General features: G+C 43.4%; 1 protein-coding gene and 1 non-coding gene across 2 annotated transcripts; one reads left to right on the top strand and one right to left on the bottom strand.

The window, feature by feature from the left end:
• Window positions 1–2306: 2306 nt before the first annotated feature.
• Window positions 2307–19786, bottom strand: PIN1 (peptidylprolyl cis/trans isomerase, NIMA-interacting 1). The gene is made up of 4 exons (XM_069946176.1): window positions 19678–19786; window positions 13875–14078; window positions 6651–6761; window positions 2307–2998 (listed from the first exon to the last, which is right to left on the bottom strand). Exons 1-4 carry the CDS (start codon window positions 19733–19735, stop codon window positions 2889–2891), a joined length of 483 nt encoding a protein of 160 aa, XP_069802277.1. The 5' UTR covers window positions 19736–19786; the 3' UTR covers window positions 2307–2888.
• A 267-nt stretch (window positions 19787–20053) lies between these two features.
• Window positions 20054–20125, top strand: TRNAE-CUC (transfer RNA glutamic acid (anticodon CUC)). Its single transcript has one exon. It is a non-coding gene; the product is annotated as a tRNA-Glu (tRNA).
• The last annotated feature ends 5621 nt before the right edge of the window (window positions 20126–25746 follow it).

Here is a 25746-nt window from a genome sequence, read left to right as displayed (position 1 = left end):
GCATCCTCTACGTCTAGAAGAACATTTCATCATCAGCATCGACGCGGGTTCTTTACTGTACGAGCAGTGATACTGTGGAACTCTGTCACATGAGGTTGTCATGGCCGATTCATTAAATAAGTTCAAGGGAGGCCTGGATGCTTTTCTTGAACAATATAATATTCCACATTATGGGCATTAGATTTCCGGTGATACGTTGATCCAGGGATTATTCTGATTGCCATTGGAGTCGGGAAGGAATTTTTCTCCCTGTGACGGGGCAATTGTCATGTGCCTCATAGAGGTTTTTGCCCCTACTGTGTTTTAACACAGTAGGGTCTCCCTAGGTTAAACCTGATGGACTCTTGTCTTCTTTCAACCTTATTAACCATGTTACTATGCCTCTCCTCTCCACGCTGAAGAATAAACATGGAATTTTGCCACTTTTGCTCCGAGTGCACGGAGCCTTATAGTAACACCATTCGCATCTGTCTAACATGACTTACTGTTGGTGCTTCCCATTCAGCCAGATCTAAAAGCCTGGCTGAATGGGCCAATATTGTAACTCGAGGGACCACTGTACTCTACAATCCAGGCAGCATTTGGGCAATGCACACTACTTAATAAAATCTATTCTAGCTAGTCAGACTAGAACGGTGAGCTTTACAGTTCTTTTCCATTAAGTCTATGTTGTCTGTTGATGGCTGGCCTAGTGCAAACCAGATGGACCCATTGTGTACTCTAATGGGTGACGAGATGCAGCTTAATCGCAGGGTAAAACGCAAACAGGAAAAGTTTACTGTCTCAACTTCATGTGTAATATTTCTAATGGCAGATGAGGGTTTAACAGTCCTATAGACATCATATTAACTGTAAATAAATGAGCTGCGTTCACAACAGCAGCCATCGTAATCTGAGGTATGGGTTCCAGATACACATTTCTACCTTAGAGTGAATAGATTTTACCAGACTAAAGCAAGGGCTACATGGCAATCCCTGGTGGCGGGATTCAGCCACTCATTCAAGTCAATCGCCTTGTGACCCACAAGTGACTGCAATCCCACAGTCACAGTCAATTGTAGGTTGTAACGGGATCCAATAAGTGGCAACATTACCTGGTTTCTGGTTGTGCAACCAAAATTCATTATGTAGCTCTATCCTACAGGGTTTAAAAATTATACATTAGAGGGAGTTATACATACACACACCTGCATGGAAAGCCACAGTAGGCCCCCCCCACCCACAGAAAAAATAAAAAATTAATGTGTATCACACTGTTGATTTTGCTGTGGGTAGGGTAATGTGTAGGAATAAAAGTTGCTTAGAACATTTGGACTCTCTCATTGGGGAAAATCTGTCAATCCACAAAAGAAATTGACATCCGGCAGATACAAAAATCCAGGTGTTTCCATATGTAAACTTTGCGCAGTATTTTCATATCCCATCCACATTGGTGATACTGTAATTTGCAAAAAAAAATGGGTGGCAAAGCCACGCCATATGCATTTGTGCTATGGACGCAGTTTAAAGTGACTGGTTCACAGTTATGTTATGCTGTATTGGTGAGGGATAATTTTACGGGTAGGCTCGGAACAACCAATAAACTAGATGAACGGAACAGCTTAAACAATATAGCGGTCTCTGTCACAAAGCTTGCGGCTAGATCACACTGTGTGAATGAAACAGTAAAGGTGTATTCCCTAGATTTTAAAAGTAGTTTTTTACCTGTATATCCTATACGTACAACTCGGGAATACCATGCACTGATCTTTGAAACTCCACATATGGCTCAAGCTGCAATCTCTGGTTTCCTGCATGGCTTTATAAATCAGCGAATATCGTGAAGTGTAGTGATCTAAGACACCGCGGGGACTCCGGCCATAGCTCAGTATGCAATTACAAGTCGGACTATGGTAGGACGGAGCTGTATTAGGAAGCCATCTATATTTCATAAAATACTTAGACACTATGAACAAGGTTGTCTCATTCACCACATTATGGTCCCTGCTTCCAGCTGCCTGAAATGAACGGAGCTTATATGGTGCTGCAAATACATGGGAGGACTGAAACACAATCAGAAAAGGTTTTGAGAAGGTGAGGATTAGGAGCATTGATGGATGCTAGCTTGTTGTCCCTTTCCCCAATCAGGAGGGCACACATTGTCATCCAAACCATGAGTATATGGGAAGGGATAGCTGTGGGACGACTGCTATCTGAAGTGCACGGCCACCTGTAGCCTACAGTGTTTTGAGCCCCACAATTTATAATACAACCATACCTTTAGATGTTTGTATAATGGTCAAGAAAATAGCCTATTCCACTGTAAGTAGGTGCCAGGAGCTCTTTAATGGAATGGCTTGATTGAATACAGAAATCACATGCAATAGTTATAAAGCATTCCCATTCGGGAAGCGCACAGACTTCCAGCAATGAATACCGGGTTTATCCCAGATGCTGGTTCTTTATTGATTTTGGTAAATGCACATGCCAGAGTGCCCGGCATGCAGGATCTTAAGCTATGCCACTTATATTGGAAGGCTTATAGACAATATATTCACAGTCAGTCTTACTAGTCATCTAGCTCCAACACATGGGGAGAATGTACATGTGGCCCATGATTAAGGAATTAGCCCCAGCCCTTCATGCAGGTCCCTCGCTGTAAATTGAAATGTTCCAACACTGATACTAGGCTGTCCGTAACCGCTGAGACCCATTACATGTAATGCTGATAAAAATGACCCTCTGAAATCTTCCAATATTGTTAAACAAGGTTCCCCATGGTATTTTAAAGCCTAGACTATCCCTTCCCACGAGTCTTCCTCCTCTGCACCCAAAGACGACATCTGTCTCCAAAGCCCCAGATCCTTTCTACTAAAGTCTGGGGCCCCCTGTCCAAAAAAAAAAGGGAATCACTCAGTGCGAAGTATAATGTGGATGCCAGAATCTGTGAAAACCGGGCCACTCATCTCTCCAGGCCTCAGAGCAAAAGAAGCGTCTTCAAAGGGTTTCTGCATGTCCCCTGCAGGATAGACAATGAAACAGTCATCAATCTTAACAGTAGGATTTACCTTTAGTGTCAAGGCTTGCGGTATATGCTATACAACTATGGTCACTTTATTCTGTAATCTAACATGTTGACATGTTAGGGTCCGCTGGCGGATCAGCAAGGAACTCTACTCTACCAGTGGAACTTGTGGTCTCGATGGCGATGAACAAACGAGACAATAAAGAACGCCAACCCCATTAGGATCCAATGGGGAGGCACGCATTACGGTCTCACACGTGTTCAGTGCCATAGAGCCCTGAAATTATGTCCCCAGGGTGGAATTCCTCGCTAATCCATCAACGGCCACTCATGATAGGTACGCTTTGAGAAAAGTGGATAATTATAATAAGCCAACAGAAACTTTGCACCAAGAATATTGTATCCTTCACACTATAGCTCATTGGTGGCATCTGGTGCCATTTTGGCTGCTCTATAAATGCGATGACTTGTATCTACGCAGAAGCATAAACTGGATCAAGCTATAGCTATAATGTTTCCCATAAAATACCTTTAGGACGAGTTTTCCCACTTTGTTCTCATATGATCTGACCTTATTTATAAGAGCTATAAAGCTACAACTTGCTTTTATTTTATAGCCATGTAAAACCAGTCTTCAAATGCAAGCAGATGACTATACGACTATATAAAACACACTTTAAATGGATATTCCACTATAGAAAGGCTTCAGAGTCAGGGTTCTTAAGAAAAACACAGACTCATCTAATCAATGATTGGTTGATCATGCATTTCTTGCAGTGTTGCAGCAGGGACCAGGATCAGCTGGGACAGCAGTATTAGGGATAAATGCAGATGAATATGCATTTTTTCCTTATTATTAAGCACTCCTTACAGGAATTGCAGGGTGGGAATCATGCAACCATTATGTTTGTGTAGAGGAGCTAAACTCTACCTTAAAGGGCTGTCCAACGATAAAACTTTTCAACTGTATCAAACATGTATTGTTAAATAGGGTTATTTTACTACCTTCCTGCTATTGATGCAAACTGTTTGCTCTGTTGTCTTCAGAAAAACATCCTTTCTGTAATAGACCTCCCCATCTTGTGTACTAGACTCTCACCGGAAATTCCCCAAACTAGGGTGACGGGGTTTACATACTAGCAGTGGAATGAAAAACCTGCTGCGAGTATGTAGACCCATACAAACTGACAGTATTGTGAATGGCAGATTTCGCTACAAATTGTAGCGTGAAATCCCCTGCGATTCCAGTATGTGTGAACCCACCCTTAAAGTGTCACTGTCGTTTAAATTGTTTTTGCAGAAATCAATAGTACAGGCGATTTTAAGAAACATTGCAATTGGGTTTATTAGCCGAAAAATGCATTTTTATCATGAAAAAGCAGTTTGAAGCTCTCCCCCCTGTCTTTATGATTGTCTATGGAGAGGGGAGGGGTGGAGGGAGATGAGGCACCAAAACAGGACAACAATGAGTTAATTTACAGCTACATCACCAGCTATCTCCTCTGATAAACAGCACTGACCTCTATGACCTCTGAAGAGCAGCTTTCGAACAGCTCTGTAATCCTTTGTTCTCTGCTGGCAACTAATCTCCTTCCTCCGCCCTCCCCTCTCCAAAGAACAGACAGGGCCCAACTGTTGTATAAGAGTCAAGATTTTCTAATAATGAGCAGTGGATGAGAGAAGAGAGGGGGGGAGGGACCTGGGTAAAGTCTTTTTTAATTGCAGATAATGGCATATTTGCCTAATAACAAAGTTTCTTAAAATCGTTTGTACTATTGATTTCTGCAGCAACTAAAAAAAAAAAAAAAAAAAGACAGTGACACTTAAAAGTTTATTTAATTGGAAATAAAGTGGTGATATCCTTTTACAATGAGCATACAGATAATACAGCTGAATGTAGTGGATCCAGCACTTGATTAGGTATGCCAGCCCAATGCAAGGGGGGATTCCACTCGCCTCCTCTGCTCTATTGATATTCAGATATGTGCAGATTTAATCAGCCACACATTAATAAGTGATCATCAGACAGGCACTCACAGAACATGCCCGAGGAAAGGGAACATCACAGAAGGTAAAGCCGACCTGTAGGGATCTACGGGAACACACATTCCTAGCAGGAAATTAAACTTAATATAGATCTATCCATTTTTTTTTTACAAAGTAATGTAAAAAGTGCAGATATATGGAGATATCCATCAACTTCTAGCACTAGCCGATTCAGAAACATTATAATGATATATGGAGGCTAAAAACTAGTCGTCCCATCATGTAAACCTTAAAGCGTAACTTTCATATTTCCAAGCAATAAGCAATTTCCCAGCCTCCCCCCCTCACTTCTTATCTGTGCATTATCAGGCAAATCCCTCTTCATTACAGAGAAGCAAGTAAAGACGGATTTTGCTGTGTTTATTATATCCTATGGAGGGGGGAGGGGCCGAGGAAGATGAGTGAGCAGGGAGAAGAGACATGAAGGTCCGCTGTTTGTAGACTCTCTGGGCACCTGTATTCAGGGGTCAGAAAGGTCAGTGCTTATCTAGGAACTTGCTGAGAGAAGATTGCAGGATGTTGTGCTGTGCAGGACTGCTCCGTGCTCAGTCACTCCTAACAGCCCCTCCCCTCTCCATAGACACATAATGGAGACAGAAATCCTGCTTCTTCTGAAGTCAGGGGGGACCTAATAAACCCACTTTTTCAGTACAAAAGGAAACTCTTATGGTAAATAAAACCTATTACAGAGTTTATTAAAATTGCTTGTACTATAGATATTTTCAGAAAAATGACCCTGAAATGACAGTTTCGCTTTAACACATATTGCTAGGTTATGCCATCACTTCATGGTCACTGGGTGTGCGAGCTTAGGGACCCAAACTAGTTGTGAAAATGAAGGCCGTGTCCCCTGCTATCTTCTGCCCCCTCAATGGGGTTATCCAGCATTAGAACATGGGAACTTTCTTCCAGAGACACAACCACCCGTCTCCAGTTTAGGTGCAGCTTTTGCAACTCTGTTCCATCGAAGTAAATTGATCTTAGTTGCAAATCCCACTTGAACTGGAGACGAGAGTCATGTTGTCTCTAGAAGTGGCCATGTTTTTCTAACAGTGGATAACCCCTTTAGGTCTCAGGATCAGTAGGGTCCCAGGGACCACTGTCAAATAGAGATAAACCATCTCATTACAAGTTAGGACTACCCCATCTTTAAAGCGAACGTACCAGTTCGATCCACATATTAAGCTGGTGTATGTTATTTTTTTTCTCTTCAATCCGCCACCCTGTTCCCATGATTTGCATCATTTTCTAAATATGTTTGCGGCATTGGAGGCGGGCCCAGCACCCTCAGTGCACCCATATCCCCTCTCCTGGGTGACAAGGGAGAAGTCTGGCCCTGGCCTGGCTTCGCATCAGCATGTTGCCCAAGCCAGGGGATATCTGTTCACTGGGCCCGCCTCTAGTGCACCGAGAAGCCTCATTTGCATATTTAGAAAGTGATGCAGGGAAACGTGTGACGAACTTTAAAAAAAAAAGACCACACCAGCGGAATCAGCGCGGTGGCGCCAATAAGGTCATGTCAAAAGCTTAATATGTGGAATGAACTGGAAAATTCGTTTTAACTTTTGGAAGTATCCATAACGTGAAAAGTTCAACTTACCGCGTCCAAAACTTCCCAGGTCACCCCCAGCCTTGGCAGAACTGCAGTCGCTAAACTGTGAGGCCAGAGCTTCAAAGTCCTCATCTCCAGATTTGATTTTCTGTATATACCCTGAAAAAAGCAGAAATGGAAACCCCGTCAAGTGTAGTCAAGCAGCGGTATTATGATTTTGTATTTATTGGTTATGTTCGCTCTTTACTGAATGTTCTCCATCCTTCGGCCAGACCCTTTCCTGATTCTTGTGAAAATGGGTGAGGTAGAGCGGCTCATTTACGGTGGGATCGATTCTTCCGTTTGTATGTTTATGAAATGCCATTGTTATTTAGCTTTATGCATCTTTTTATGTACACACAGGCATCTTTTCAACCTAAAGTTTAGTTTTGTATTTGCTTGAAAGCTGGAGGTCTCTTGGACATTTCATCAGAACTGGTCTCTTATCTAACTCTGGATGTTACTGGATTCATCCTCAGACTTTAGGCCGTGTGGTGACCTATATCCTCAGTAGAATTGGTAGCCTCTCTTTATATTGACGGGGTGGGTAAACTCCAGACACCCCACTGACTGGATGACTGGAGAAGGTGTGTGGGTTGCGGCAAGTACTGTGGCCTCTGATTACAGCACAGTGTTGTAGATCTAGCAGTTGGAGTGAATGGGACCAAGCTCCAGTAACAAGCACAAACACAACTAAAACATATGGTGTCATGACTGGTAAACAAGGTTGGGGCTGCAGCATGCTAAACCACCTGATACAGAGGAATGTTATGGAGTCAGACCCCCTCACTGATCCCATATTGATGGCAAATCCGAAAGACAGAAATGGAGCAAGGCCATGTGGTAAAAAAATAAAGGGCAAATGACTAAAATCAATCAAAACTACACACACAGTGAATCACAAATGGCGCTGCTTGATATATTCCTGGTGTGATAATCTTACTGCTTACATATTGCTATTAGTGGTACTAAAATATGCCAAAGAAGCATGGTAGGTTACACTATGGCACCAATAATATGGAAACACAGCGAGATATCAGTATACCATAGCCCTGATTTATTGGCAGCCCTTCAGCCGCCAGGACCTCATGCCCATGACAGGCTCCTTTAACAAAGATTGTCTCCCTGTATCATGATTTATTCCCAATACAGGAGAGAGCTGGTGACCCTCGGCAGCCGCACTGTACATCAGCAGCACAGCCCGAGTCTCCTGCTCATTGCCTCTTGTGGTCTGCTGACACAGAACACAACCTCCGCTGGCCTCCAGCTCCCTTCAGTATGGCTGGTAATAAATCAGGATTCAGGCAGACTTCTACCGGGGAATACAGCTCTGCCTTCTTTCTGCGTGCCTATATTGTGCAGCACATCTGCTTGTTACTTAAGTTTCTTCCCTCTTCTTTAAAGGGGAAATATCAGCAGGTTAGATTAATCTATCCCCCAATTGTGTGGGAGGCACCGGGGATGAAGCCTTAGGGTCCTATCCCACGGGCAGATGAGGGCCTGATCAATAATGTAAATGAGTGCCGATCTGCTAGATCAACGCTTGTTTGCTGGGCCTATTCCATGGCCCGATAATCGTTACCGATGTCCTTGCAGTCCTTGTTTAAACAGCATACATTACCTAACCATGCTGCAGGTCCTTTCCTGCGTTCCTTCTCCCGGTCCCGCACACAGCAGCTACGGAGCGGCCTGTCTAAGCTGACAGACCGCTCAGCCAATCACTGGCCGCGGTGGTCCTGGCCAGTGATTGGCTGAGCGGTCTGTGCAAGACTGGGAGGAAGGAGGAGCAAAGGAGAAGCCCTGCAACATGCTTAGGTAATGTATGCGCACCGCTGTGATCAGGAGGTACAGCAGTGTTCACCACTCCACGGCCCGCCAAAGATCTGACTGTTTCGCTTCATGTGATGAAATGAGAGAGTTGGACTTGACTGACAACCGTGGAGAGACATGCGCTGCTGCCTTCTCTCTTCGGCTGTGTCTGGGGATCACAGCGAGTCTCAGATTTTATAAAGTGAACAGGAAAAGATTAAAATTGGCTGAGGACTGAAGGGTTAAGCTGGGAATACTGAACAAAGCGGACACTTAAATGCATAGGGCAAGGACACCGAGGAAAGGTGGATGGCTCCCTGCCCTAGGCATAACACAGCCTGTTTTTTTCATAAAGCACCTTTAACAAAAAGGGTAATCCACTATAAATAATAAAAAAAAAAAAGTATTTAAATAAAATTACCACCCCAAAACACACAGCTTTCTAATATATAGTGTAATCATTAATAGTACTGGCTTCACTGTGGCCTTGTCTACAGTTCCCCAGCTCTCTGTAGAAAACACATCATCCTCTGATGTCACAGGTGGCTTGGCTAGATATTCCGTATAAGCTCTAGCTCCACCCTCTGAATGATGTCATAATTTCTGACCAGCCCCTCCAGCTTACATCACCATCTCATTATGCTCATATAAACTGATACATCTTTATTGGCACATTTAGGGAGAGAGGTGTGATTACAGCATGCTGCCTTGTGCTGAAGGGAGCAGCAGGTGCTGCATTCTCACCAAGTACTGCTAAGCCACTAAATTAATCAGAATCAAATGGATTTTGGTGGTTTCAGAAGTTGGTAAGTAATGTTATATGCCTTTTGCAGCATGTTTATTTTTTACCTGATGCCAGAGTACCCATTTACTGCAAAGATATTTCTAGAAAGAATAATCTGGGCAGTTAGCAATCCAAAAAGTTAACAGGAATTGAGAATACAGCTCAAGTGTAATACAGGTGACTCTGAACCAGCGTAAGTAACGCAATGCATTTACAAAAAAAGCAACTAAAAGTTAACTTTTGATAATAATTGTTAAACATAAGCTTACAAATCTGCTCATGTGTAGATCTTTATGTAAAGAACAGGGAGAACTGTTAACCCCTTGCCTGTTCAGCCTGTTTTGGCCTTAATGCCCAGGGCCTATTTTTCAAATCTGACCTGCCTCTTTCTATGTAGTGATAACTCTGCGATGCTTTTAACTATTGCGGTTATTCAGAGATTGTTTTTTCGTGACATATTCCTCTTTATATTTGTAGTATACTTGGGTTGATACATTCAGTAGTTTTTTGTAAACATTTGTGCAAAAATTTTAAAAAATTATGTTTCTATTCAAAATTCTCTTAGAAAGATAGTCATGCCACATGAACTAATTACTGCAACATCTTCAACATGTCTGCTTTATGGTGACGTCATTTGGTGAACGTCCTTTTACTTTTTATGTTAGAGGGCTTTTGAAATTTTGCAGCAATTTTTCAAATTTTTAGGAAAATTTCAAATTCGGATTTTATTAGGGACCAGTTAGGTTCTGGGCAGTGGCAGCAGGAGGAGGCTGTGTGAGATAACCCCCTCCCTTTGCCCGATCGCCGCTAGGGACAGAGGCAGGGACAACATGACACTCAAGGAACGTCATGTTTACATAACGTTCCTGGAACGTCATTTTGCGGCAAGGGGTTAAAGGGGTATTGATTTTTTATTGATTTTTTTAATAAAAGTTTTATATAAAAAAATAGTTACTCCTCAGAGTAACCCTTTAAAATGCTAATACCAAGAATGCTAGCCCCCATAACCATTGATATAGCCAGCATATTACCTGGATGGGACCACGTCTATCACAAGAATGGGGGTGCTATATACAGATTTTACTAGTAGTTGGTTCTAGTATTACAGTGGTATCCTGTGCAACACTACTATGATTGGTGGATAGCGTGGACCGAATCTCTCCACACCCGACCGGTATCCTTTTTTATTTAAGACGGAACTGAAAGCATGTAGGATTCTTTCTAGTAGCCAGTGAGGTGCTACTGTGAAATCACGAATAAGGGTCAGCACGTCCACAATAAAAGCTTTGTCTTTATTTCTTATTCCATTAAAAAGTAGCAAATAGGCCAATACAAAAATAGAAAGTCCACATCTAACGTGTTTCTGGCCGTTAGCCCTTAATCATAGATAGTTGATATATAGGTATGCTGGGATACATATAGGGGAATAAGCATGTAATCCCTCCCACACATCACCTGAATCCCATTACTTTCCACACAGACATATACAAATGAGAACATGAACAATGGATAGAAAAAAACGCACCAAAGTGCACAGTGCTACAGACCAACACTGTATATGAATGGTGAAGATGGGAATCGTATGCACCCAGACCTATCCTAAAAAAGAAGTATTCTCATAATAAATCGCCTAGAAAAACCGTTAGCTTCAGCTCTACGGAAACTGAACGTGATACCGAGACGGACGGAGGAGAAACTGAGTCCGATAGCCAGGAGTTGCCACAAGCACGTACATACTATGGCAACAAGAAACACAATTCATCTGCACAACGTCCAAAAAACGGGAGGGACGACGGCGACGTGCAGGTCGCAAACATCACAAAAAGATATCCCCAGCGGGAGAAAACTCCAAAGAAGAAACATTAGACTGTAATGTGATTAATCTGTCATCGTACATCATCTCTGATTCTGAGGTTAGTGTTTTGGCAAAGGGCTTGAACTTTGCCCCCTCATATGATTTTGATTTATATTGTAGTATTATGGATGTTAACAAATTTTCTAGGTTATTCACTGTAAAAAAACATTTTTTTCCATGGTAGATGTTGATGTACATGACATAAGCACAAATGACACTCAGACAGTAGAAAATTTTGAGGATGTTACCATTATGTTTAATGAAAATGTTGCCATAGCTTTATTACAGTCGTTGGAACAACCCATAGATTCCACCCATTATGTTAAACATGTTCCCATGACTGTAAGGAATTCACAGTTTTACCCCATATATGCTAGATCAGAGTCATCAGACTTGTTTCAACAATTAGTTCAGGAAGAACTGGTTCATTTACACAAAAAAGTAACAAAATTAAAAAAGACGCAAAGTAACAATTTGACACGGTCTGAACAGAATGCTATACGCAGTATTAGAGATAAGGAAGACCTGCTGGTCCGCCCTGCGGATAAGGGAGGAGCAGTAGTACTAATGAACAAAAGCTTATATATCCATCTTAAGGAAGAAATGCTAAAAGATACTGAAACATTTAATGTGCTCTCCTCCAATCCTACTACTGCGTATAGCTTGATACTTGAGAGAATTGTGGAAGAGGGCTTTCACTTGGGTGTCATCACACAAAAGGAAAGGGAATATCTGGTTCCCGATAACCCAGTGGTTCCAATCTTCCATTCGCTGCCTAAGATTCACAAGGACCGCTTCCCCCCCCCCATGAGACCTATCCTGGCGGGGATCGGTTCCTTGAATGAGAGGTTAAGCGAATGGAGTGATTTAACCTTACAGCCCCTGGTTTCGAGGTGCTTTGGCTTTTTACAGGATACCAAACAAGTACTCAAAAATGTGGATGGTATAAAGTGGCACGATAATTATACTTTGATTTCGAGTGACATTGAATCACTGTATACATGTATACCTCATTCACTAGCTATTGAAGCCCTTTCATACCATCTCCATAGATACTCTGCATACCATGAGGATTTAATCTCTTATTTTAATGGCAGTAGAGTATTTATTGGGACACAATTACTTTATGTTTAACAAGGTATTCTATCTTCAATGCAAAGGTGCCTCAATGGGTGCAAAATTCTCACCAGTGCTAGCAAACCTTTTGTAGCCTGGTGGGAAGAAATACATATATTTCATGTCTCCAATCCGTTCCGTGATTCCATTATCTGGTATACCAGATTCATGGATTATTGCAATAGCAATCCTATGTCCCTCAAATTTACCTATGAATGGAATCGTAAAAGTATTTCCTTTCTAGATTGTAAAGCTGACGGCTAAATCAGGGGAAATTGAAACACAAAATTACAGAAAACCCACCTCTGGCAACACTGTTCTTAGGGCTGACTCTTGCCATCCCATTCATACTACTCGTAGCCTGCCGATGGGGGAAGTTCGTACGCATGCGCAGGAACTGCTCCTCCTTGCAGTGCTACGAAGAAGAGTCTGCTGGTCTCAGTGCTCGTTTAAAGAAACGAGGCTATACGGAACACAATATTACCAGAGCATATCATAATGCACACATACGAGACCGCAGGGATCTTCTATATAAAAAGAGACAAGCTTCTGCAAACTTCTCACGAAAGCCCACGTTTGTCACTAGGTATTCACAGCAATCTTCTGACATACGGGACATTATTGAGAAGTTTCTACCTGTACTGTATCAGGATCAAACATTGAAAAAAATTGTACAAAATGGTTGCAATTTTTCTACTAAACGGCCTCCCACTTTGGGTAGCCTTTTGGCACCTTCTCATGTAAATACAGTCTAGTGTTCCAACGTGGCTCACCACTAGAGGCAATTTTAAATGTGGAGGTATGAGATGCAGTTGTTGTAAATACATTCAACTTACTGACAAAATCACTAACAAGGTAGAAAATGCTGAATACAAGATAAAAAGCTAAATTAATTGTAATACTACATGGGTAATTATGTATTCTGCAAATCATGTGAAGCTGGTTAAGTGGGTTGCACGAGTCGCAGGTTAAAAGACTGTTTACGTGAACACATTTATGGTGCTACACATGCTAATGCAAAAAATCCATCGAATGTGGCTAAACATTTTTCTCTAGTTCATGCAGTAGATGTATCATCACTTTCAATTATGGGCATAGAGAGAGTATTCTGCCCTGATCTTGGTGGTAACAGAAGACAGAAACTTTTAAATCGTGAAGGATTTTGGATTCTTCATCTCCTAATGGACTCAATCATAGGCTTGACTTGATCATGAATTATTAAAATGTATATAGTGTTTTGTACTTTTGTAAATTTGTATTGTTGCACTGTGCACTTTGGTGCGTTTTTTTCTATCCATTGTTCATGTTCTCATTTGTATATGTCTGTGTGGAAAGTAATGGGATTCAGGTGATGTGTGGGAGGGATTACATGCTTATTCCCCTATATGTATCCCAGCATACCTATATACCAACTATCTATGATTAAGGGCTAACAGCCAGAAACGCGTTAGATGTGGACTTTCTATTTTTGTATCGGCCTATTTGCTACTTTTTAATGGAATAAGAAATAAAGACAAAGCTTTTATTGTGGACGTGCTGACCCTTATTCGTGATTTCTACATTATCCGTTTTTTTCTGGTCGTGCACAGACTGGGTGAGCTGAGCCTACTAATAGCCTTATTCTCTACAGGTGCTACTGTGACCTCCAATGATTTCAGAGCTTACCTACCATTAATTAGCTCCAGAGCCTCATCTTTGGTGCGTGTAATTCTGTCCTGCCTCCAGGACGATGGACGTCTGGACTGGTTATGTTTCACCAGCAGGTGAGAACATCGTACCTTTGCCGGTTCACCCTTTTCACCATTTTTCCCACTTCCCGAGGGCCGCTCCCACTGGCTGGCGTTAGTCATGTGGTTAAAGTAATACACACGTCCTGAATAGGATAAAGCACATAAAATTAATGGGGTTCCCTGTTTTAATGTAAACATTTAAATGACCAGTTAAAAAACTTTATGGGTTTTAAGTTATTGCCTCCCAACTCTTCACAGCTCACAATAAGGCAATGTGAACTTATCCTGACTGCGCCTTGCTGACTAAGCTATATGGCTCAATAGAGGAGAGGGCTTGATACGTAGCGGGAGCCTGTAAGCGCTTATTATAGACTACAAGGTTTCCATTCACTTACTGCAGGCAGACATTTGGAAATGAGGATAAACTAAAAGTAAGAAAATTCCAAACACATTCTCATCATAGACACATGCTCTATTCCCGGTGAATCTACTGCCGACATAGCTTATCTTATGTCCATGTATCTAGATAGGCTGGATGAAATGTAGCTGTCAGTCATAGTTGACTTAAAGGAGTACTTTATTTTATATATTAGTGCTTCATGCCTAGCCGATGCTCAGTAATAGGCTGTCGTCATGCGCGGTTTTAAAAAGGCCACAATGAGTAGAAAAGCAAAGTTCACAGCAGCACAAACCAAAAAGTAGAATAAGGCGGGTGCCCGTCTCACCACTCCGGCCCAGGGGCGGCAGTAAATCCAAAAGAACGTTTGAGAGACAGCACTTCCAAAGCAAATAAGTGGAATTTTATTGACACACCAGTGCGCAACGTTTCGGCTATATTAGCCTTTCTCAAGCAGTGATACACTTCATTACAAAGTCAGGGATATATATCCAAGTGTAGGCAATTACAAATCCAAGTGTGATAATACAATCAATAGTGCATAATTAGACCAAAATTTCTTGATACAGTGAATAAAAATTATATCACATTGTGTATGTGTACATACTTAAAAATCAACCACGGTGATGAGGGTTGATCATAAAAAACACAAGATCAACATACTAAAATACATGTTAGTGTTAATGAGGTGACAACGTTACAGGTGCTAGTAATAAACATCAAAAAGATAAACAAAAAAGGCATGTACATACATCAGACCAGGAGGCGGGATGAGGGTCAGGACGCCAGACAGTGCAGTCGCTCCGGTGCCGCGTCACGTCAGCGCGTCTCCAGTATGAGCACATGACCAAGCCTGCATCATGTGACCACTGGTCCGAGCCGGCAAATCCGATCACGTGACCACGACCTGCATCACACGACCGGACCGTCCATGCTCAGTCACGCACATGCGCATGAGCGCACCGAGGCCAATCCACAGCCAGGAAGTCCAAAAACCCATAGCAGCCATAATGATAGTGGGCAAGGATTGCCCACACGAGGAAATTGTGGGCATAAACTGATCAACGTGAAAGTGGCACTAGATAAACTGAATTAACGGGGACTAAGAAGGATAACTGAGTAGAATAATCCGATAGTATATATAACGTGGACAAAAAGAGTATATCATAATTGTGAAATGGCTCAGGAGGGATAGCACAAGGGTCTGAATAAGTGTAGACTGTAAACCAGAATAAGGGGTAACGGGTCCAGACCCACACCTGGCCCAATCGGTGAACCATCACGTCGTGAGACAACATGGTCACTCAAGGGTCAGGAATCCCAACATAGGACCACTCACTTAAGTGCAGTTCCTAGAGGGAAGATGTGGTGATTCGGGTCCACATGGTTTGTCGACACTGACCCTCCCCCTAAATTATAGCCAATATATACATAAGTGATGACTACAATTATGGTAAATAATAAAGGGTTTATTGTGTGCCACAGAAATATACTTTGATCAGTGCATGTATCCATGATCCCCAAACTAGTGCTCACCAAAAAATTAAATAAACAGCGCTAGTAACAATAAATGGCCAAAAGATGAGTAGAGAACAAAAAATAAACAAAGGTCCCGTCAACTAATCCCGTATCTCGATGTATTTCCATCCTCAATTGAAACAACTGTCATATCTGAAAAAGGCAAAAAACAGCTATAAGAATAATGCATATATACAAAAGTAGATTGGTTAAATACACAAAGGAACTCTTCCTTATGTGTAATAGAGATTCATATTACAGGGGTTCTATACCCACTAATTAGATTATGGTGATGAAAAAAGTATATTAGTCAAACTATATTGGTAATGAGCGTATCATTTTAATCCTACACGACCTCAAGGAGGGAGGAGGATGATGAAAAATAAGAAGGGGGAGGGAGGAAGGAAGGGTTGGAGAGGAAAAAAGGGGGAGGGGGGGGGGGAAAGGAAGAATAGGAAGGAAAAAGGGAGAAAGAAGAAAGAAAAAGAAGAAAAGAAGAAGAGCGGGGATTAAGTACCTCTGGAAGGACCTATTTTAAAATCAATATTGAGACCATTGGGAGACAGAGTATTCAGTCTGTATATCCATTCCAATTCGCACCGTTTCAATCTGGCTATCCGGTCACCCCCTCTCCTATGTTTAGGGATGGAATCAATGATTGTGAATCTCAGATCTCATATAGTGTGGTGTTGTGCCACAAAATGGTTGGGGACCGGGAGTTCACACTTCTGTGTTCTGATGGTTGATTTGTTGATCTTTTGTGCTTTTTATGATCAACCCTCATCACCGTGGTTGATTTTTAAGTATGTACACATACACAACGTGATATAATTTTTATTCACTGTATCAAGAAATTTTGGTTTAATTATGCACTATTGATTGTATTATCACACTTGGATTTGTAATTGCCTACACTTGGATATATATCCCTGACTTTGTAATGAAGTGTATCACTGCTTGAGAAAGGCTAATATAGCCGAAACGTCGCGCAAAAAAGGCCACAGCACCGGCATCCCTGCAAAGGTACGTTCATGTATTTGAAAAAAAAAAAAAAAAGGTACCTAAGGGTACATTCGCTTTGAGGGTTCGTTCACACGTACAGGATCTACAGCAGATTTGATTGCACAGATTTGAATCTGCAGCAGATTTGATGGCCCAGAGATGCTTTGCATTGAATCTGCAACATCAAATCTGCTGCAGATCCTGTACGTGTGAACGCACCCTAAGGGTAGCTTCACACACACCGTATCGTAGTGAAATTTCTGCTGCGGATATGCAGCAGATTTGGTGTAAATAACTGAACACAGCATCAAATCTGCACAGTGTGTGTTAGCACCCTAAGAGTTTATGGCAGGCACGTTTTAAAAGGAGAAGTCCCATGAAATTAAAGAAAAAAAAAACTAGCTGCGGGCCTGTCCACCCCCTCGTAGTGCCGATCTGACCTCTTCTGCGCAGCCGCCGGAAATAATTTTCAGCCGGGTTCGCCACGGCAACGGACCGGTTGATGGATTTCGTGCCCAGCCAGTCGGTAATAGCAGCGGTGTCCTGCCCCAGTCACTGGCTGAGCGGGCGATCCATCAACCGGGTACGTGACATTTCAGCAGAGGCATGAAGATATCGGGAAGGCAGCACTGCGAGGTCACAGGAATGAGTATACATTGTTTATTATATTCCTGTACTACTCCTCACTTTTTTTTTTTTTTTACACTTTCACAGGACTTGGGAAAGCACAAACCTGTGGTCCTTCAGCCATTTAAAAAATACAATTCCTATCATGCATTGACAGCAAAACCCAGACATTTTTTGTCTTAAAGGAATGCTGTCACAAAGCAAAGCTACTTCATGTCTCTGTTCACTTCCTGGTTCCTGTGACCCTGCTTTTGCTATGCAATAGTGCAGACACTTTCCCACAATCCCCCTTGCTGCATGGGAAGTGAAAGCCAACTGCTAGTACAAATAGGACAGATCATGTGACAACTAAACTGAGCATGTGCAAGACAAGAAAATGGACGCCTGGCAGCCACAACAATGGACGTCAGATAATGTCTAAAAACAGCACGACGGATCAGGGAGTCTATTTTTTTTAAACAGTACAAGGAATGTGTTTCATTTAACATCATGCATCAGTATAGACCCAGTTTTCTTCATGAAACAATCCCTTTAAGTTGCAACCAATCACAGCACCCCAACCACGTTATACAGGGGCTGGATCTACATCTCCTGCACATTAAAAGGGGAACTTGTCACAAAATTAGGAGATCGCGTGGGATCTGACCTCTCAACCCTCCGGGGATCTCCATACCAGCCCCACGACTATGTTGTGAATAGAGTCCTGGGTTAGCACACGACTCTTATGGAGCGATGGAAAAGGCCGAGTACATGGCTCGGCTCTTCCAGCGTACTCTGCCCTCTCCTACTTTTCCCCATCTTATGGATAGGAGAAAAATTAATTTTCCCTGATATACACCTTTAATATAAAGGTCCACATGGGAGTATCCCATTAAAGGGGTCATCCAGCGAAAATCTTTTTCTGTCAAGTCAACTGGTGTCAGAAAGTTATATAGATTTGTAATTTACTACCATTTAAAAAATCTCATGCCTACCCATACTTATTAGCTGCTGTATGCCATGCAAGAAATATTGTTTTATTTTTAGTATGACACCGTGCTCTCTGCTGCCACCTCTGTCCATGTCCGGAACTCCTATACGAATCCCCATAGAAAACCTTTCTTGCTCTGCACAGTTCCTATCTCGGCCAGAGAGCACTGTGTCAGACTGAAAAGAAAGTAACACTTCCTGCAGGACATACAGCAGCTAATAAGTATGGAAAGACTTGAGAATTTTCAAAAGTAGTAAATTACAAATCTATATAACTTTCTGACACCAGTTGATTAGAAAGAAAACGGTTCTCGCTGGAGAACCCCTTTTAGACATACAGGGAATAGTATATCAATCTAATTTTCTTAAAGTTAACTTACTAGAAAAATCTCTGATTTTTGGGAGCTATCATGGCAACCACACAGGTGCCAAGGGAGAGATTCCAGATACCCTATGAATGACTGGCTGTCAGGGGAAGAGCAGTTTCACACCGTCATATAAGGGTTGCTTCACACGTACCGTATCGCTGCGTATTTAACGCTGCGTTTTTTAAATGCGGGTTTTGATTTTCACGTGAGAATCAAAACTCGCATGTAATTATCGCAACAAAAACCCAGCGATAAATACACAGCGATACGGTACGTGTGAAGGCACCCTAAAGGTTGTAAGCCCCGGTGATGCGACACCTCATCGTTTGGTCATCGAAAGCCTGCAATCATGCTTCCTTAATACGGATAGAATAAAGAATTGAAGGGATGCAGCTCTTACAAGGTGGTCTCCATCAGGTATAACATCCATACAGCCTTTTATGCGTGGTCTTAAAGGGGTAATGCATCCAAAAACATCATGCTTGTGGAATAGGATGGAAGACTCCATTTATTACCACTAGTAGGGGGGGGGAATCATATGGTCACACCGCCCAATCTAACATATGTGCATGGATCATACCATTATCTATGAAGCCACGCCCACTGTGAATGTTCCACATACAGTATGGAGGCGTCGCTCACACAGCTGCACGGCTACCATAGAAAGCAGCGGGGCAGAGCGTCGCCTCACGTCCCCCAGTCACTAGCAGCCTCCTGCGGCAAGGCCGAGGGTTACACAGCACAGCGATGAATGAGCAGCACAGTGTCCGCCCTCGGTATACTCTAACAGGCCTCAATGTCACCACAGTACGAGCGTCATGTTCGCCAAACACCACGTCATCACCAGCTCGTCTCTATTACCAGAGCTGCGGCTCATCCGCTTCTCCCAGCCGGGCGGCAGCTTCTCCTCATCCGCCATCTTGACTCCTGCGTCTGCGTCAGGCTTTGTCACGCCCACTGTGACGTCACAGTTAGATCGGCATCTGTTATTGGCCGCTCATCGCCGAGACGGAAGAGATGGCAGATCTGTATGGACAGCTGCTCAGTCCCGGACATCGTTATGGCGTAAGGGCGGGAGAAAAAGAGCCAATCAGAAGGCGCTTAGGTATGAGTGCAGAGCGAGTGAAAAGAAAGGAGGTGGAGTAAGGAGAAGTGCGCATTGCCTAGCAAAGTGCGCATGCGCATCATAAGTGGGAGTCAACGCCAATTTTCTACTCCCAAAACGTGTGTAACATCTTCCCTGGTGGTCTAGTGGTTAGGATTCGGCGCTCTCACCGCCGCGGCCCGGGTTCGATTCCCGGTCAGGGAAATAGTTTTACGTTTTACTATATTTTTTTTTTTGTGACATAAGGAAAAACTTACCGTAAAAAAATATATATTAAAATACGTATGCTATTTTTTAAAATAAAAGTAGCATAAAAAATAGAAATGTTTGTGGAATTTTTGATTTACCACAGAAGCAAAGTGGTGACTGTGCCGCCAAAGATGGAGCAATAAGTTGCAGGAAGAATCTCTTTGTTGCCCATAGCAACCTACAACTTTAGTAAATGTTCTGATTGGTTGCCGTGGGCAACAAAGAGACTCTTACTATTAGGGCTGCCAGGCCTGTTAGGTATCACAGCTGGGCACATGGGCTTCAGGCCGCCTAATGTGGCAACAAATCAGCAGCGCATGCGGCAGCTACAAGCCCTGTTCTTTTACACTATAGTTAAAGGACACCTGTCACCCCCCGTGCCGGGGTGACAGGCTCCCGACCCCCTGTTAGATCCCCTTTACTTACGTGATCCTGATGCGGTCGGGTCCCGGAGATATCAGCTCCCGAAGCCTGGCGCGCGTGCTGACAGCAGAGTCAGACGCCCATAGAGAATGAATGGGGAGTCCGATGCTCCGTCATTCTCTATCGGCATCAGACTCATCTCTCAGCGCACGCGCCGGGCTTCGGGCGCTGATATCTCCGGGACCCCACCACATCATGAAGCGGGACCCGGCGGGATCACGTAAGTATAGGGGGATCTAACAGGGGGTCGGGAGCCTGTCACCCCGTCACGGGGGTGACAGGTTCTCTTTAACAGCTTGTTGCCTAGGTTACAAACCACCACTCTGTTCTTTGAGTAGTGGCCGGGATCCTCAGAAGCTGGTAAGTATACATATACTTTTACCAAACATAGTGTAAAGTGAAACTGTCTCAGTTGCCCCTAGCAACCAATCAGATTCCACCTTTCATTCCTCAGAGACTCCTTGGAGAATGAAAGGTGGAATCCGATTGGTTGCTAGGGGCAACTGAGCCAGTTTCATGTTACACCATGTTTGATAAATCTCCCCCATAGGGTTCATTCTCATGTACAGGATCTACAACAGATCCACAGCAGATTAGATGGTGTAGATTTGATGCTGTGTTCAGTTATTTAAATTAAATCCACTGCGGATGTGCAGCAGAAAACCTGGTGCAATGCGGTGTGTGTGAAGCTATCCTTAAGCTAGCTATGTCTCCCCCTCATATCACAGACGGCTCCCGGGCTTGTGGATTGTCCCTGGGACTGTCTGTGATCTCAGTAGGAGACACAAAATAGTAGAGCTGATTGAGCTTGGCATCGCTGCATCTCATCCTCACTCTCCCTGCTCCCCTTCCCCATGCCTCGGGAGCTGGTAAGTATACTATTAACCTTTCTATGTCTGCCCTTCAGATCATAGACATCTTCCGGGCTTGTGAATTGTCCCTGGGACTGTCTGTGATCTCAGTGGGAGACACAGAAATGTAGAGCTGATTGAGCTTGGCATCGCTGCATCCCATCCTCACTCTCCCTACTCCCCTTCCCCATGCCTCGGGAGCTAGTAAGTATACTATTAACCTTTCTATGTCTCCCCTTCAGATCACAGATGGCTTCCGGGCTTGTGGATTGTCCCTGGGGCTGTCTGTGGTCTCAATGGGAGACACGGAAATGTAGAGCTGATTGAGCTTGGCATCGCTGCATCCCATCCTCACTTTCCCTGTGCCCCTTCCATGCCCCTCATTCCTCTGGCCTAACCGGGAAGTAAGAGCAGGTGTGGTGCCGGGCTGAAGTTCTGAATGAGACAAAACTCCTTTAATTCCAAATGCAACGTTTCAGATGTCAACTTCTATATTTCATAGGGCTTTTTAAAAATAATAGAAGCAATTTGGTTGCTATGGGCATTTACTCCATTGTCCTTTTGATAAATCTCCCTCTTCGTCTTTGGTGGTACTGTCCCCACGTGCATCAGCAATTTACAATAGTTGGGGCCATGAAACCAAGATAAAACTAAAAGAATGATTTCCTACATTCAATATCACGTGAAACCAAACAAGAAAAAAAGACAAGAAAAGGAATATATTTATGGAATCATCTGTGTGTTTTACTGTATGATTCAATAAATACATTTCTTTTCTCCTAAATGTTTTTTTTTTTTTTCTTGTTTGGTTTCAATAGTTGGGGCCAGAGGGACCAAACCCCTCGACGGTCGACATGCACTAACACTTATGGCCCTCACAAGGCTTCGTTGGGTCCTTAAAAGTATAAGATAATAATATTTCAATAAAACTCTCACCAAAAGATATATAATTTCATAATATAGTGTTTTCGCTAATAGTACTGGCTTCAGCTTGGTTTTGTGTGATTTACGACTCACAGGAAGTGGAAAACAACAGAATTACAATATGAGTATTGTCTACTGCTTTCCATCTCTCTGTAGACAATGCATCAGTAGGCAAGGTGAGAGGACTGTGATGAACAGGTGAAGGAAAGCACTGCATTCTGTGAGTTGTACAAATGATAAGGGTTAAAGGAGAAGTCCGTTGGTACAACAAAAATTCAGTTCGGGCTGAACTCCCTGTGCCTGCGCTGCACTGCGTTTCACTCAAGGGAACCCGTCAACATTGTCCAGCTCTCCCCTCTTCCACGTCACAAACTGGTTGATGGATGCCCCGCTCAGCCAGTCAGTGGCTGGGGTAAGACACTGCTGCAGTCACTGATTGGGTGATAAGGCATCCATCAGGCATTTTGTGGCGAGGGTCCTGAACCTTCTGACATGGCGATTCATGGACACGGGGAAAGCTAAGTAGTTGTTGCTCATTATGTTCCCTCCCCTGCCCCTGTGCTGGAAACATCTTTAACATACTTCAAGAAAAACTACATGAACAAAGTAAATGATAGACGTGAACATAGGGAGAGAGCACCCTGCCTGCGAGGGCTTACAATTTAAAAGGTGACGGGCAGGAGACAGTAGGTGAGGGGACAGCTAGTTAAATTGTGATGCAGAGTTATTGTATGTTGTAGCCTAGTTTAAAAAAACTGTTTTTTCTAGTTGCTCTTGACGGTCTAAATGGTAAGTAAGAGCCGGAGTAGCGAGTTCCATATTAAGGGGGGAGCTTGGGCAAAAACTTAGAGGCGGTTGTGTGAGAGGAAAGCACAAACATAATTTCTGAGAGGATCAGAGGTTGTGTGAGGGACAGTAGTGGGATACCAAGTCAGAGGTGTATTAATCCTTGAATGTCATAATTAACAATTTAAAGTAAATTTGTTTAGCGATGGGTAGCCAGTGAAGGGATTGGCAGAGGGAAGAGATGTATTAGTCCAGGATAGACTGGAGGGGAGCAAGAGTTAAATTAAAGAAAAATTCCAAGTGGGAGATATTGAGGGCATGTACCAGCAGTTTTGTTGAGTCAGGGTTTTGAATAACATAGTAGAATCAAAGCTGACCTAAAGACAGTGGAGAGAGTGCAGCCATTAACTGTGATTGACAGATTAGACGGATGGGGGCAGATATGGGAGAAAGATAATTAATTATGTTTTGTCCATGTTAAGTTTTAGAAAGCAGGAGGAGAAGAAGGAAGTTATAGCTGATACTCTTGGATCCTGGATAGCAGAAAGTTGACATTGGAACCAGAGAGATGGATTTGAGTGTCATCAGCACAGTGGTACTGGAAGCCATGGAATTCTTTGATCTGCCCTAGGTCAAAAGTATAAATGGAGAAGAAAAGAGGCCCTAGGACACAGCCTTGGGGGACACCAAAAGTGAGGTCATGAGGTAAGGAGGTGGTGTGGAGTGGGATATACTGAATGTGCTGTGGGAGTGAGGACCAAGGTGGTAACACCAAGGAATGAAAGAGTTTGTAGGAAGAAGAAATGGTCACCTGTGTCAAAGGCAGAAGATAGGTCAAGAAGGGGAGCACAAAGTATTGGCATGAGGCTCTGGTGGTTATTGGATCATTGTTTATTGGTGAGAGCAGTTTATGTGGAGTGGTGGGGGCAGGAACCTGATTGCAGATGGTCAAAAAGTAAGTTGAATGATAAGTAGGAGGAGAGTTTAAAGTAGAAATGTTGTTCAAGAAGTTTTGAGACAAAGGGTCGAAGTGGCTGGTAGCTGGGCAAGGAGGCTGGTTAGGGGAATGGCTTTTTAAGGGTATGATGGTTGTGTGTTTCTATAAATAGGGAAATATGTCATTTGTTAGTGAGAAATTGAAGAGATGAATTGGACAAAAGCTAGAGTAAGGTGGGGCATAAAGTGCGATGGGACTGAATGTAGTGCGCAGGTGGTAAGGTGAAATGGAGAGAGTATATTGGAGAGCTGTTTTTCTGTAATGGTTGAGAAGTGTGTTAGGGAGAAATAGCATTGAACAGAGATGAATTGAGGGTCTGTATGGTGAAACATTCTCTGATGTTATCAATCTTGCATTTGAAGTATGTTGCAAAGTCCTAATCTGAGATGAAAGATGGGTGTGACAGTGGGGGGTGGAAAAGGTAGCTGCCTGGCGTTTTGAGACAGAGAGGATATCAGGGAAGTAAAGTAATCTTGTTTGGCAGAGGTAACCAGCCTGGTGTGGTTCCATAGTTGCCTGAACTTCCGGTGCCAGATGCAACTATACACCGATTTTATAGGGAAACAAAATGACAGGTATACCTTAAGGAGTGCTTGCCTGTGTGTCAAGAAATCTTCCTTAGGGTAGAAACAGACTTGCCGGATCCGCAGCAAATCCTCTCGGTGAGTATTTGCAGTGAGTCTCGCTGCGGATCCTGTCCCTATACTTTCAATAGCAGACCCCGAGTTTGTCTGCAGCCCGCCCCGTTAACCCCCCGGCCGCCGGAGCTGATACTTTACCTGATCCCGGCTCCGGCTTGCTTCGGCGGTTCCCGGTGTCTTCAGCAAGCCGGAGCAGGGACCAGGTGAAGTATATGCTCCAGCCAGCCGCCCGCCCGCAGCCCCTTTAACACCTCCCGCAGCCCCGGCCGCCTGGGTTTCTACCGTTAGGGTGGGTTCACACTACGGAATTCTTGCGGTTAATATCCGCAGAATTCCGCTGTCTGTCCGCGTGCACGGCTGCGCGCCTTTCCCCCGGCTCCATAGACACCTTTCTATGGGCCGGCGTATTCCGCTATCTGCCGAAAGAAGTGACATATCCGCGAGAATTCCGTAGTGTGAACCCACCCTTAGAGGGAGTTTTCTACTAGCGCTAGTCAGCAGCTCTGGACACTTTCCAAGATGAAAATAAAGGAATCAAGAGCTGATGTAATTGTGCTGTCATAAAAGCTATCGGCTGCATCTGAATAATTGAGAAAACATATGATGGACAGTGGAGGGAGGGAGTCTGAGAGTATTTGGATGTTTAGGTGTTTATGGGGTCTGCGAGTTTTCTGGACTAAGGGGGGCAGTAGAAGTGAAGAGAAAAAAGGTTGTTGTGTGTGATGTGGAGAGGTGTGCTAGCATGGAGATGTAAACGTGTGTGTGTGTGTGTGTGTGTGTATGTGTTGGGGTGGAGAACCTGCTTTAGCTTTGGCTGTCCACCCATGACAGGACAGCAGTTGTACTTTTGCAACAGCTTTAGAGCCAGTGTTCCCTACGCCGGGTCTAGTGTGTTCCCCTTATTGTAAATTGGCATAAAGGCCACTGTGTGAGGCCGAAAGAGGAGGTCAGATG

The sequence above is a fragment of the Dendropsophus ebraccatus genome, chromosome 1 (assembly GCF_027789765.1).
Source record: "Dendropsophus ebraccatus isolate aDenEbr1 chromosome 1, aDenEbr1.pat, whole genome shotgun sequence".
NCBI lineage: Eukaryota > Metazoa > Chordata > Amphibia > Anura > Hylidae > Dendropsophus > Dendropsophus ebraccatus.
This window is presented reverse-complemented; position numbering and strand designations above follow the sequence as displayed.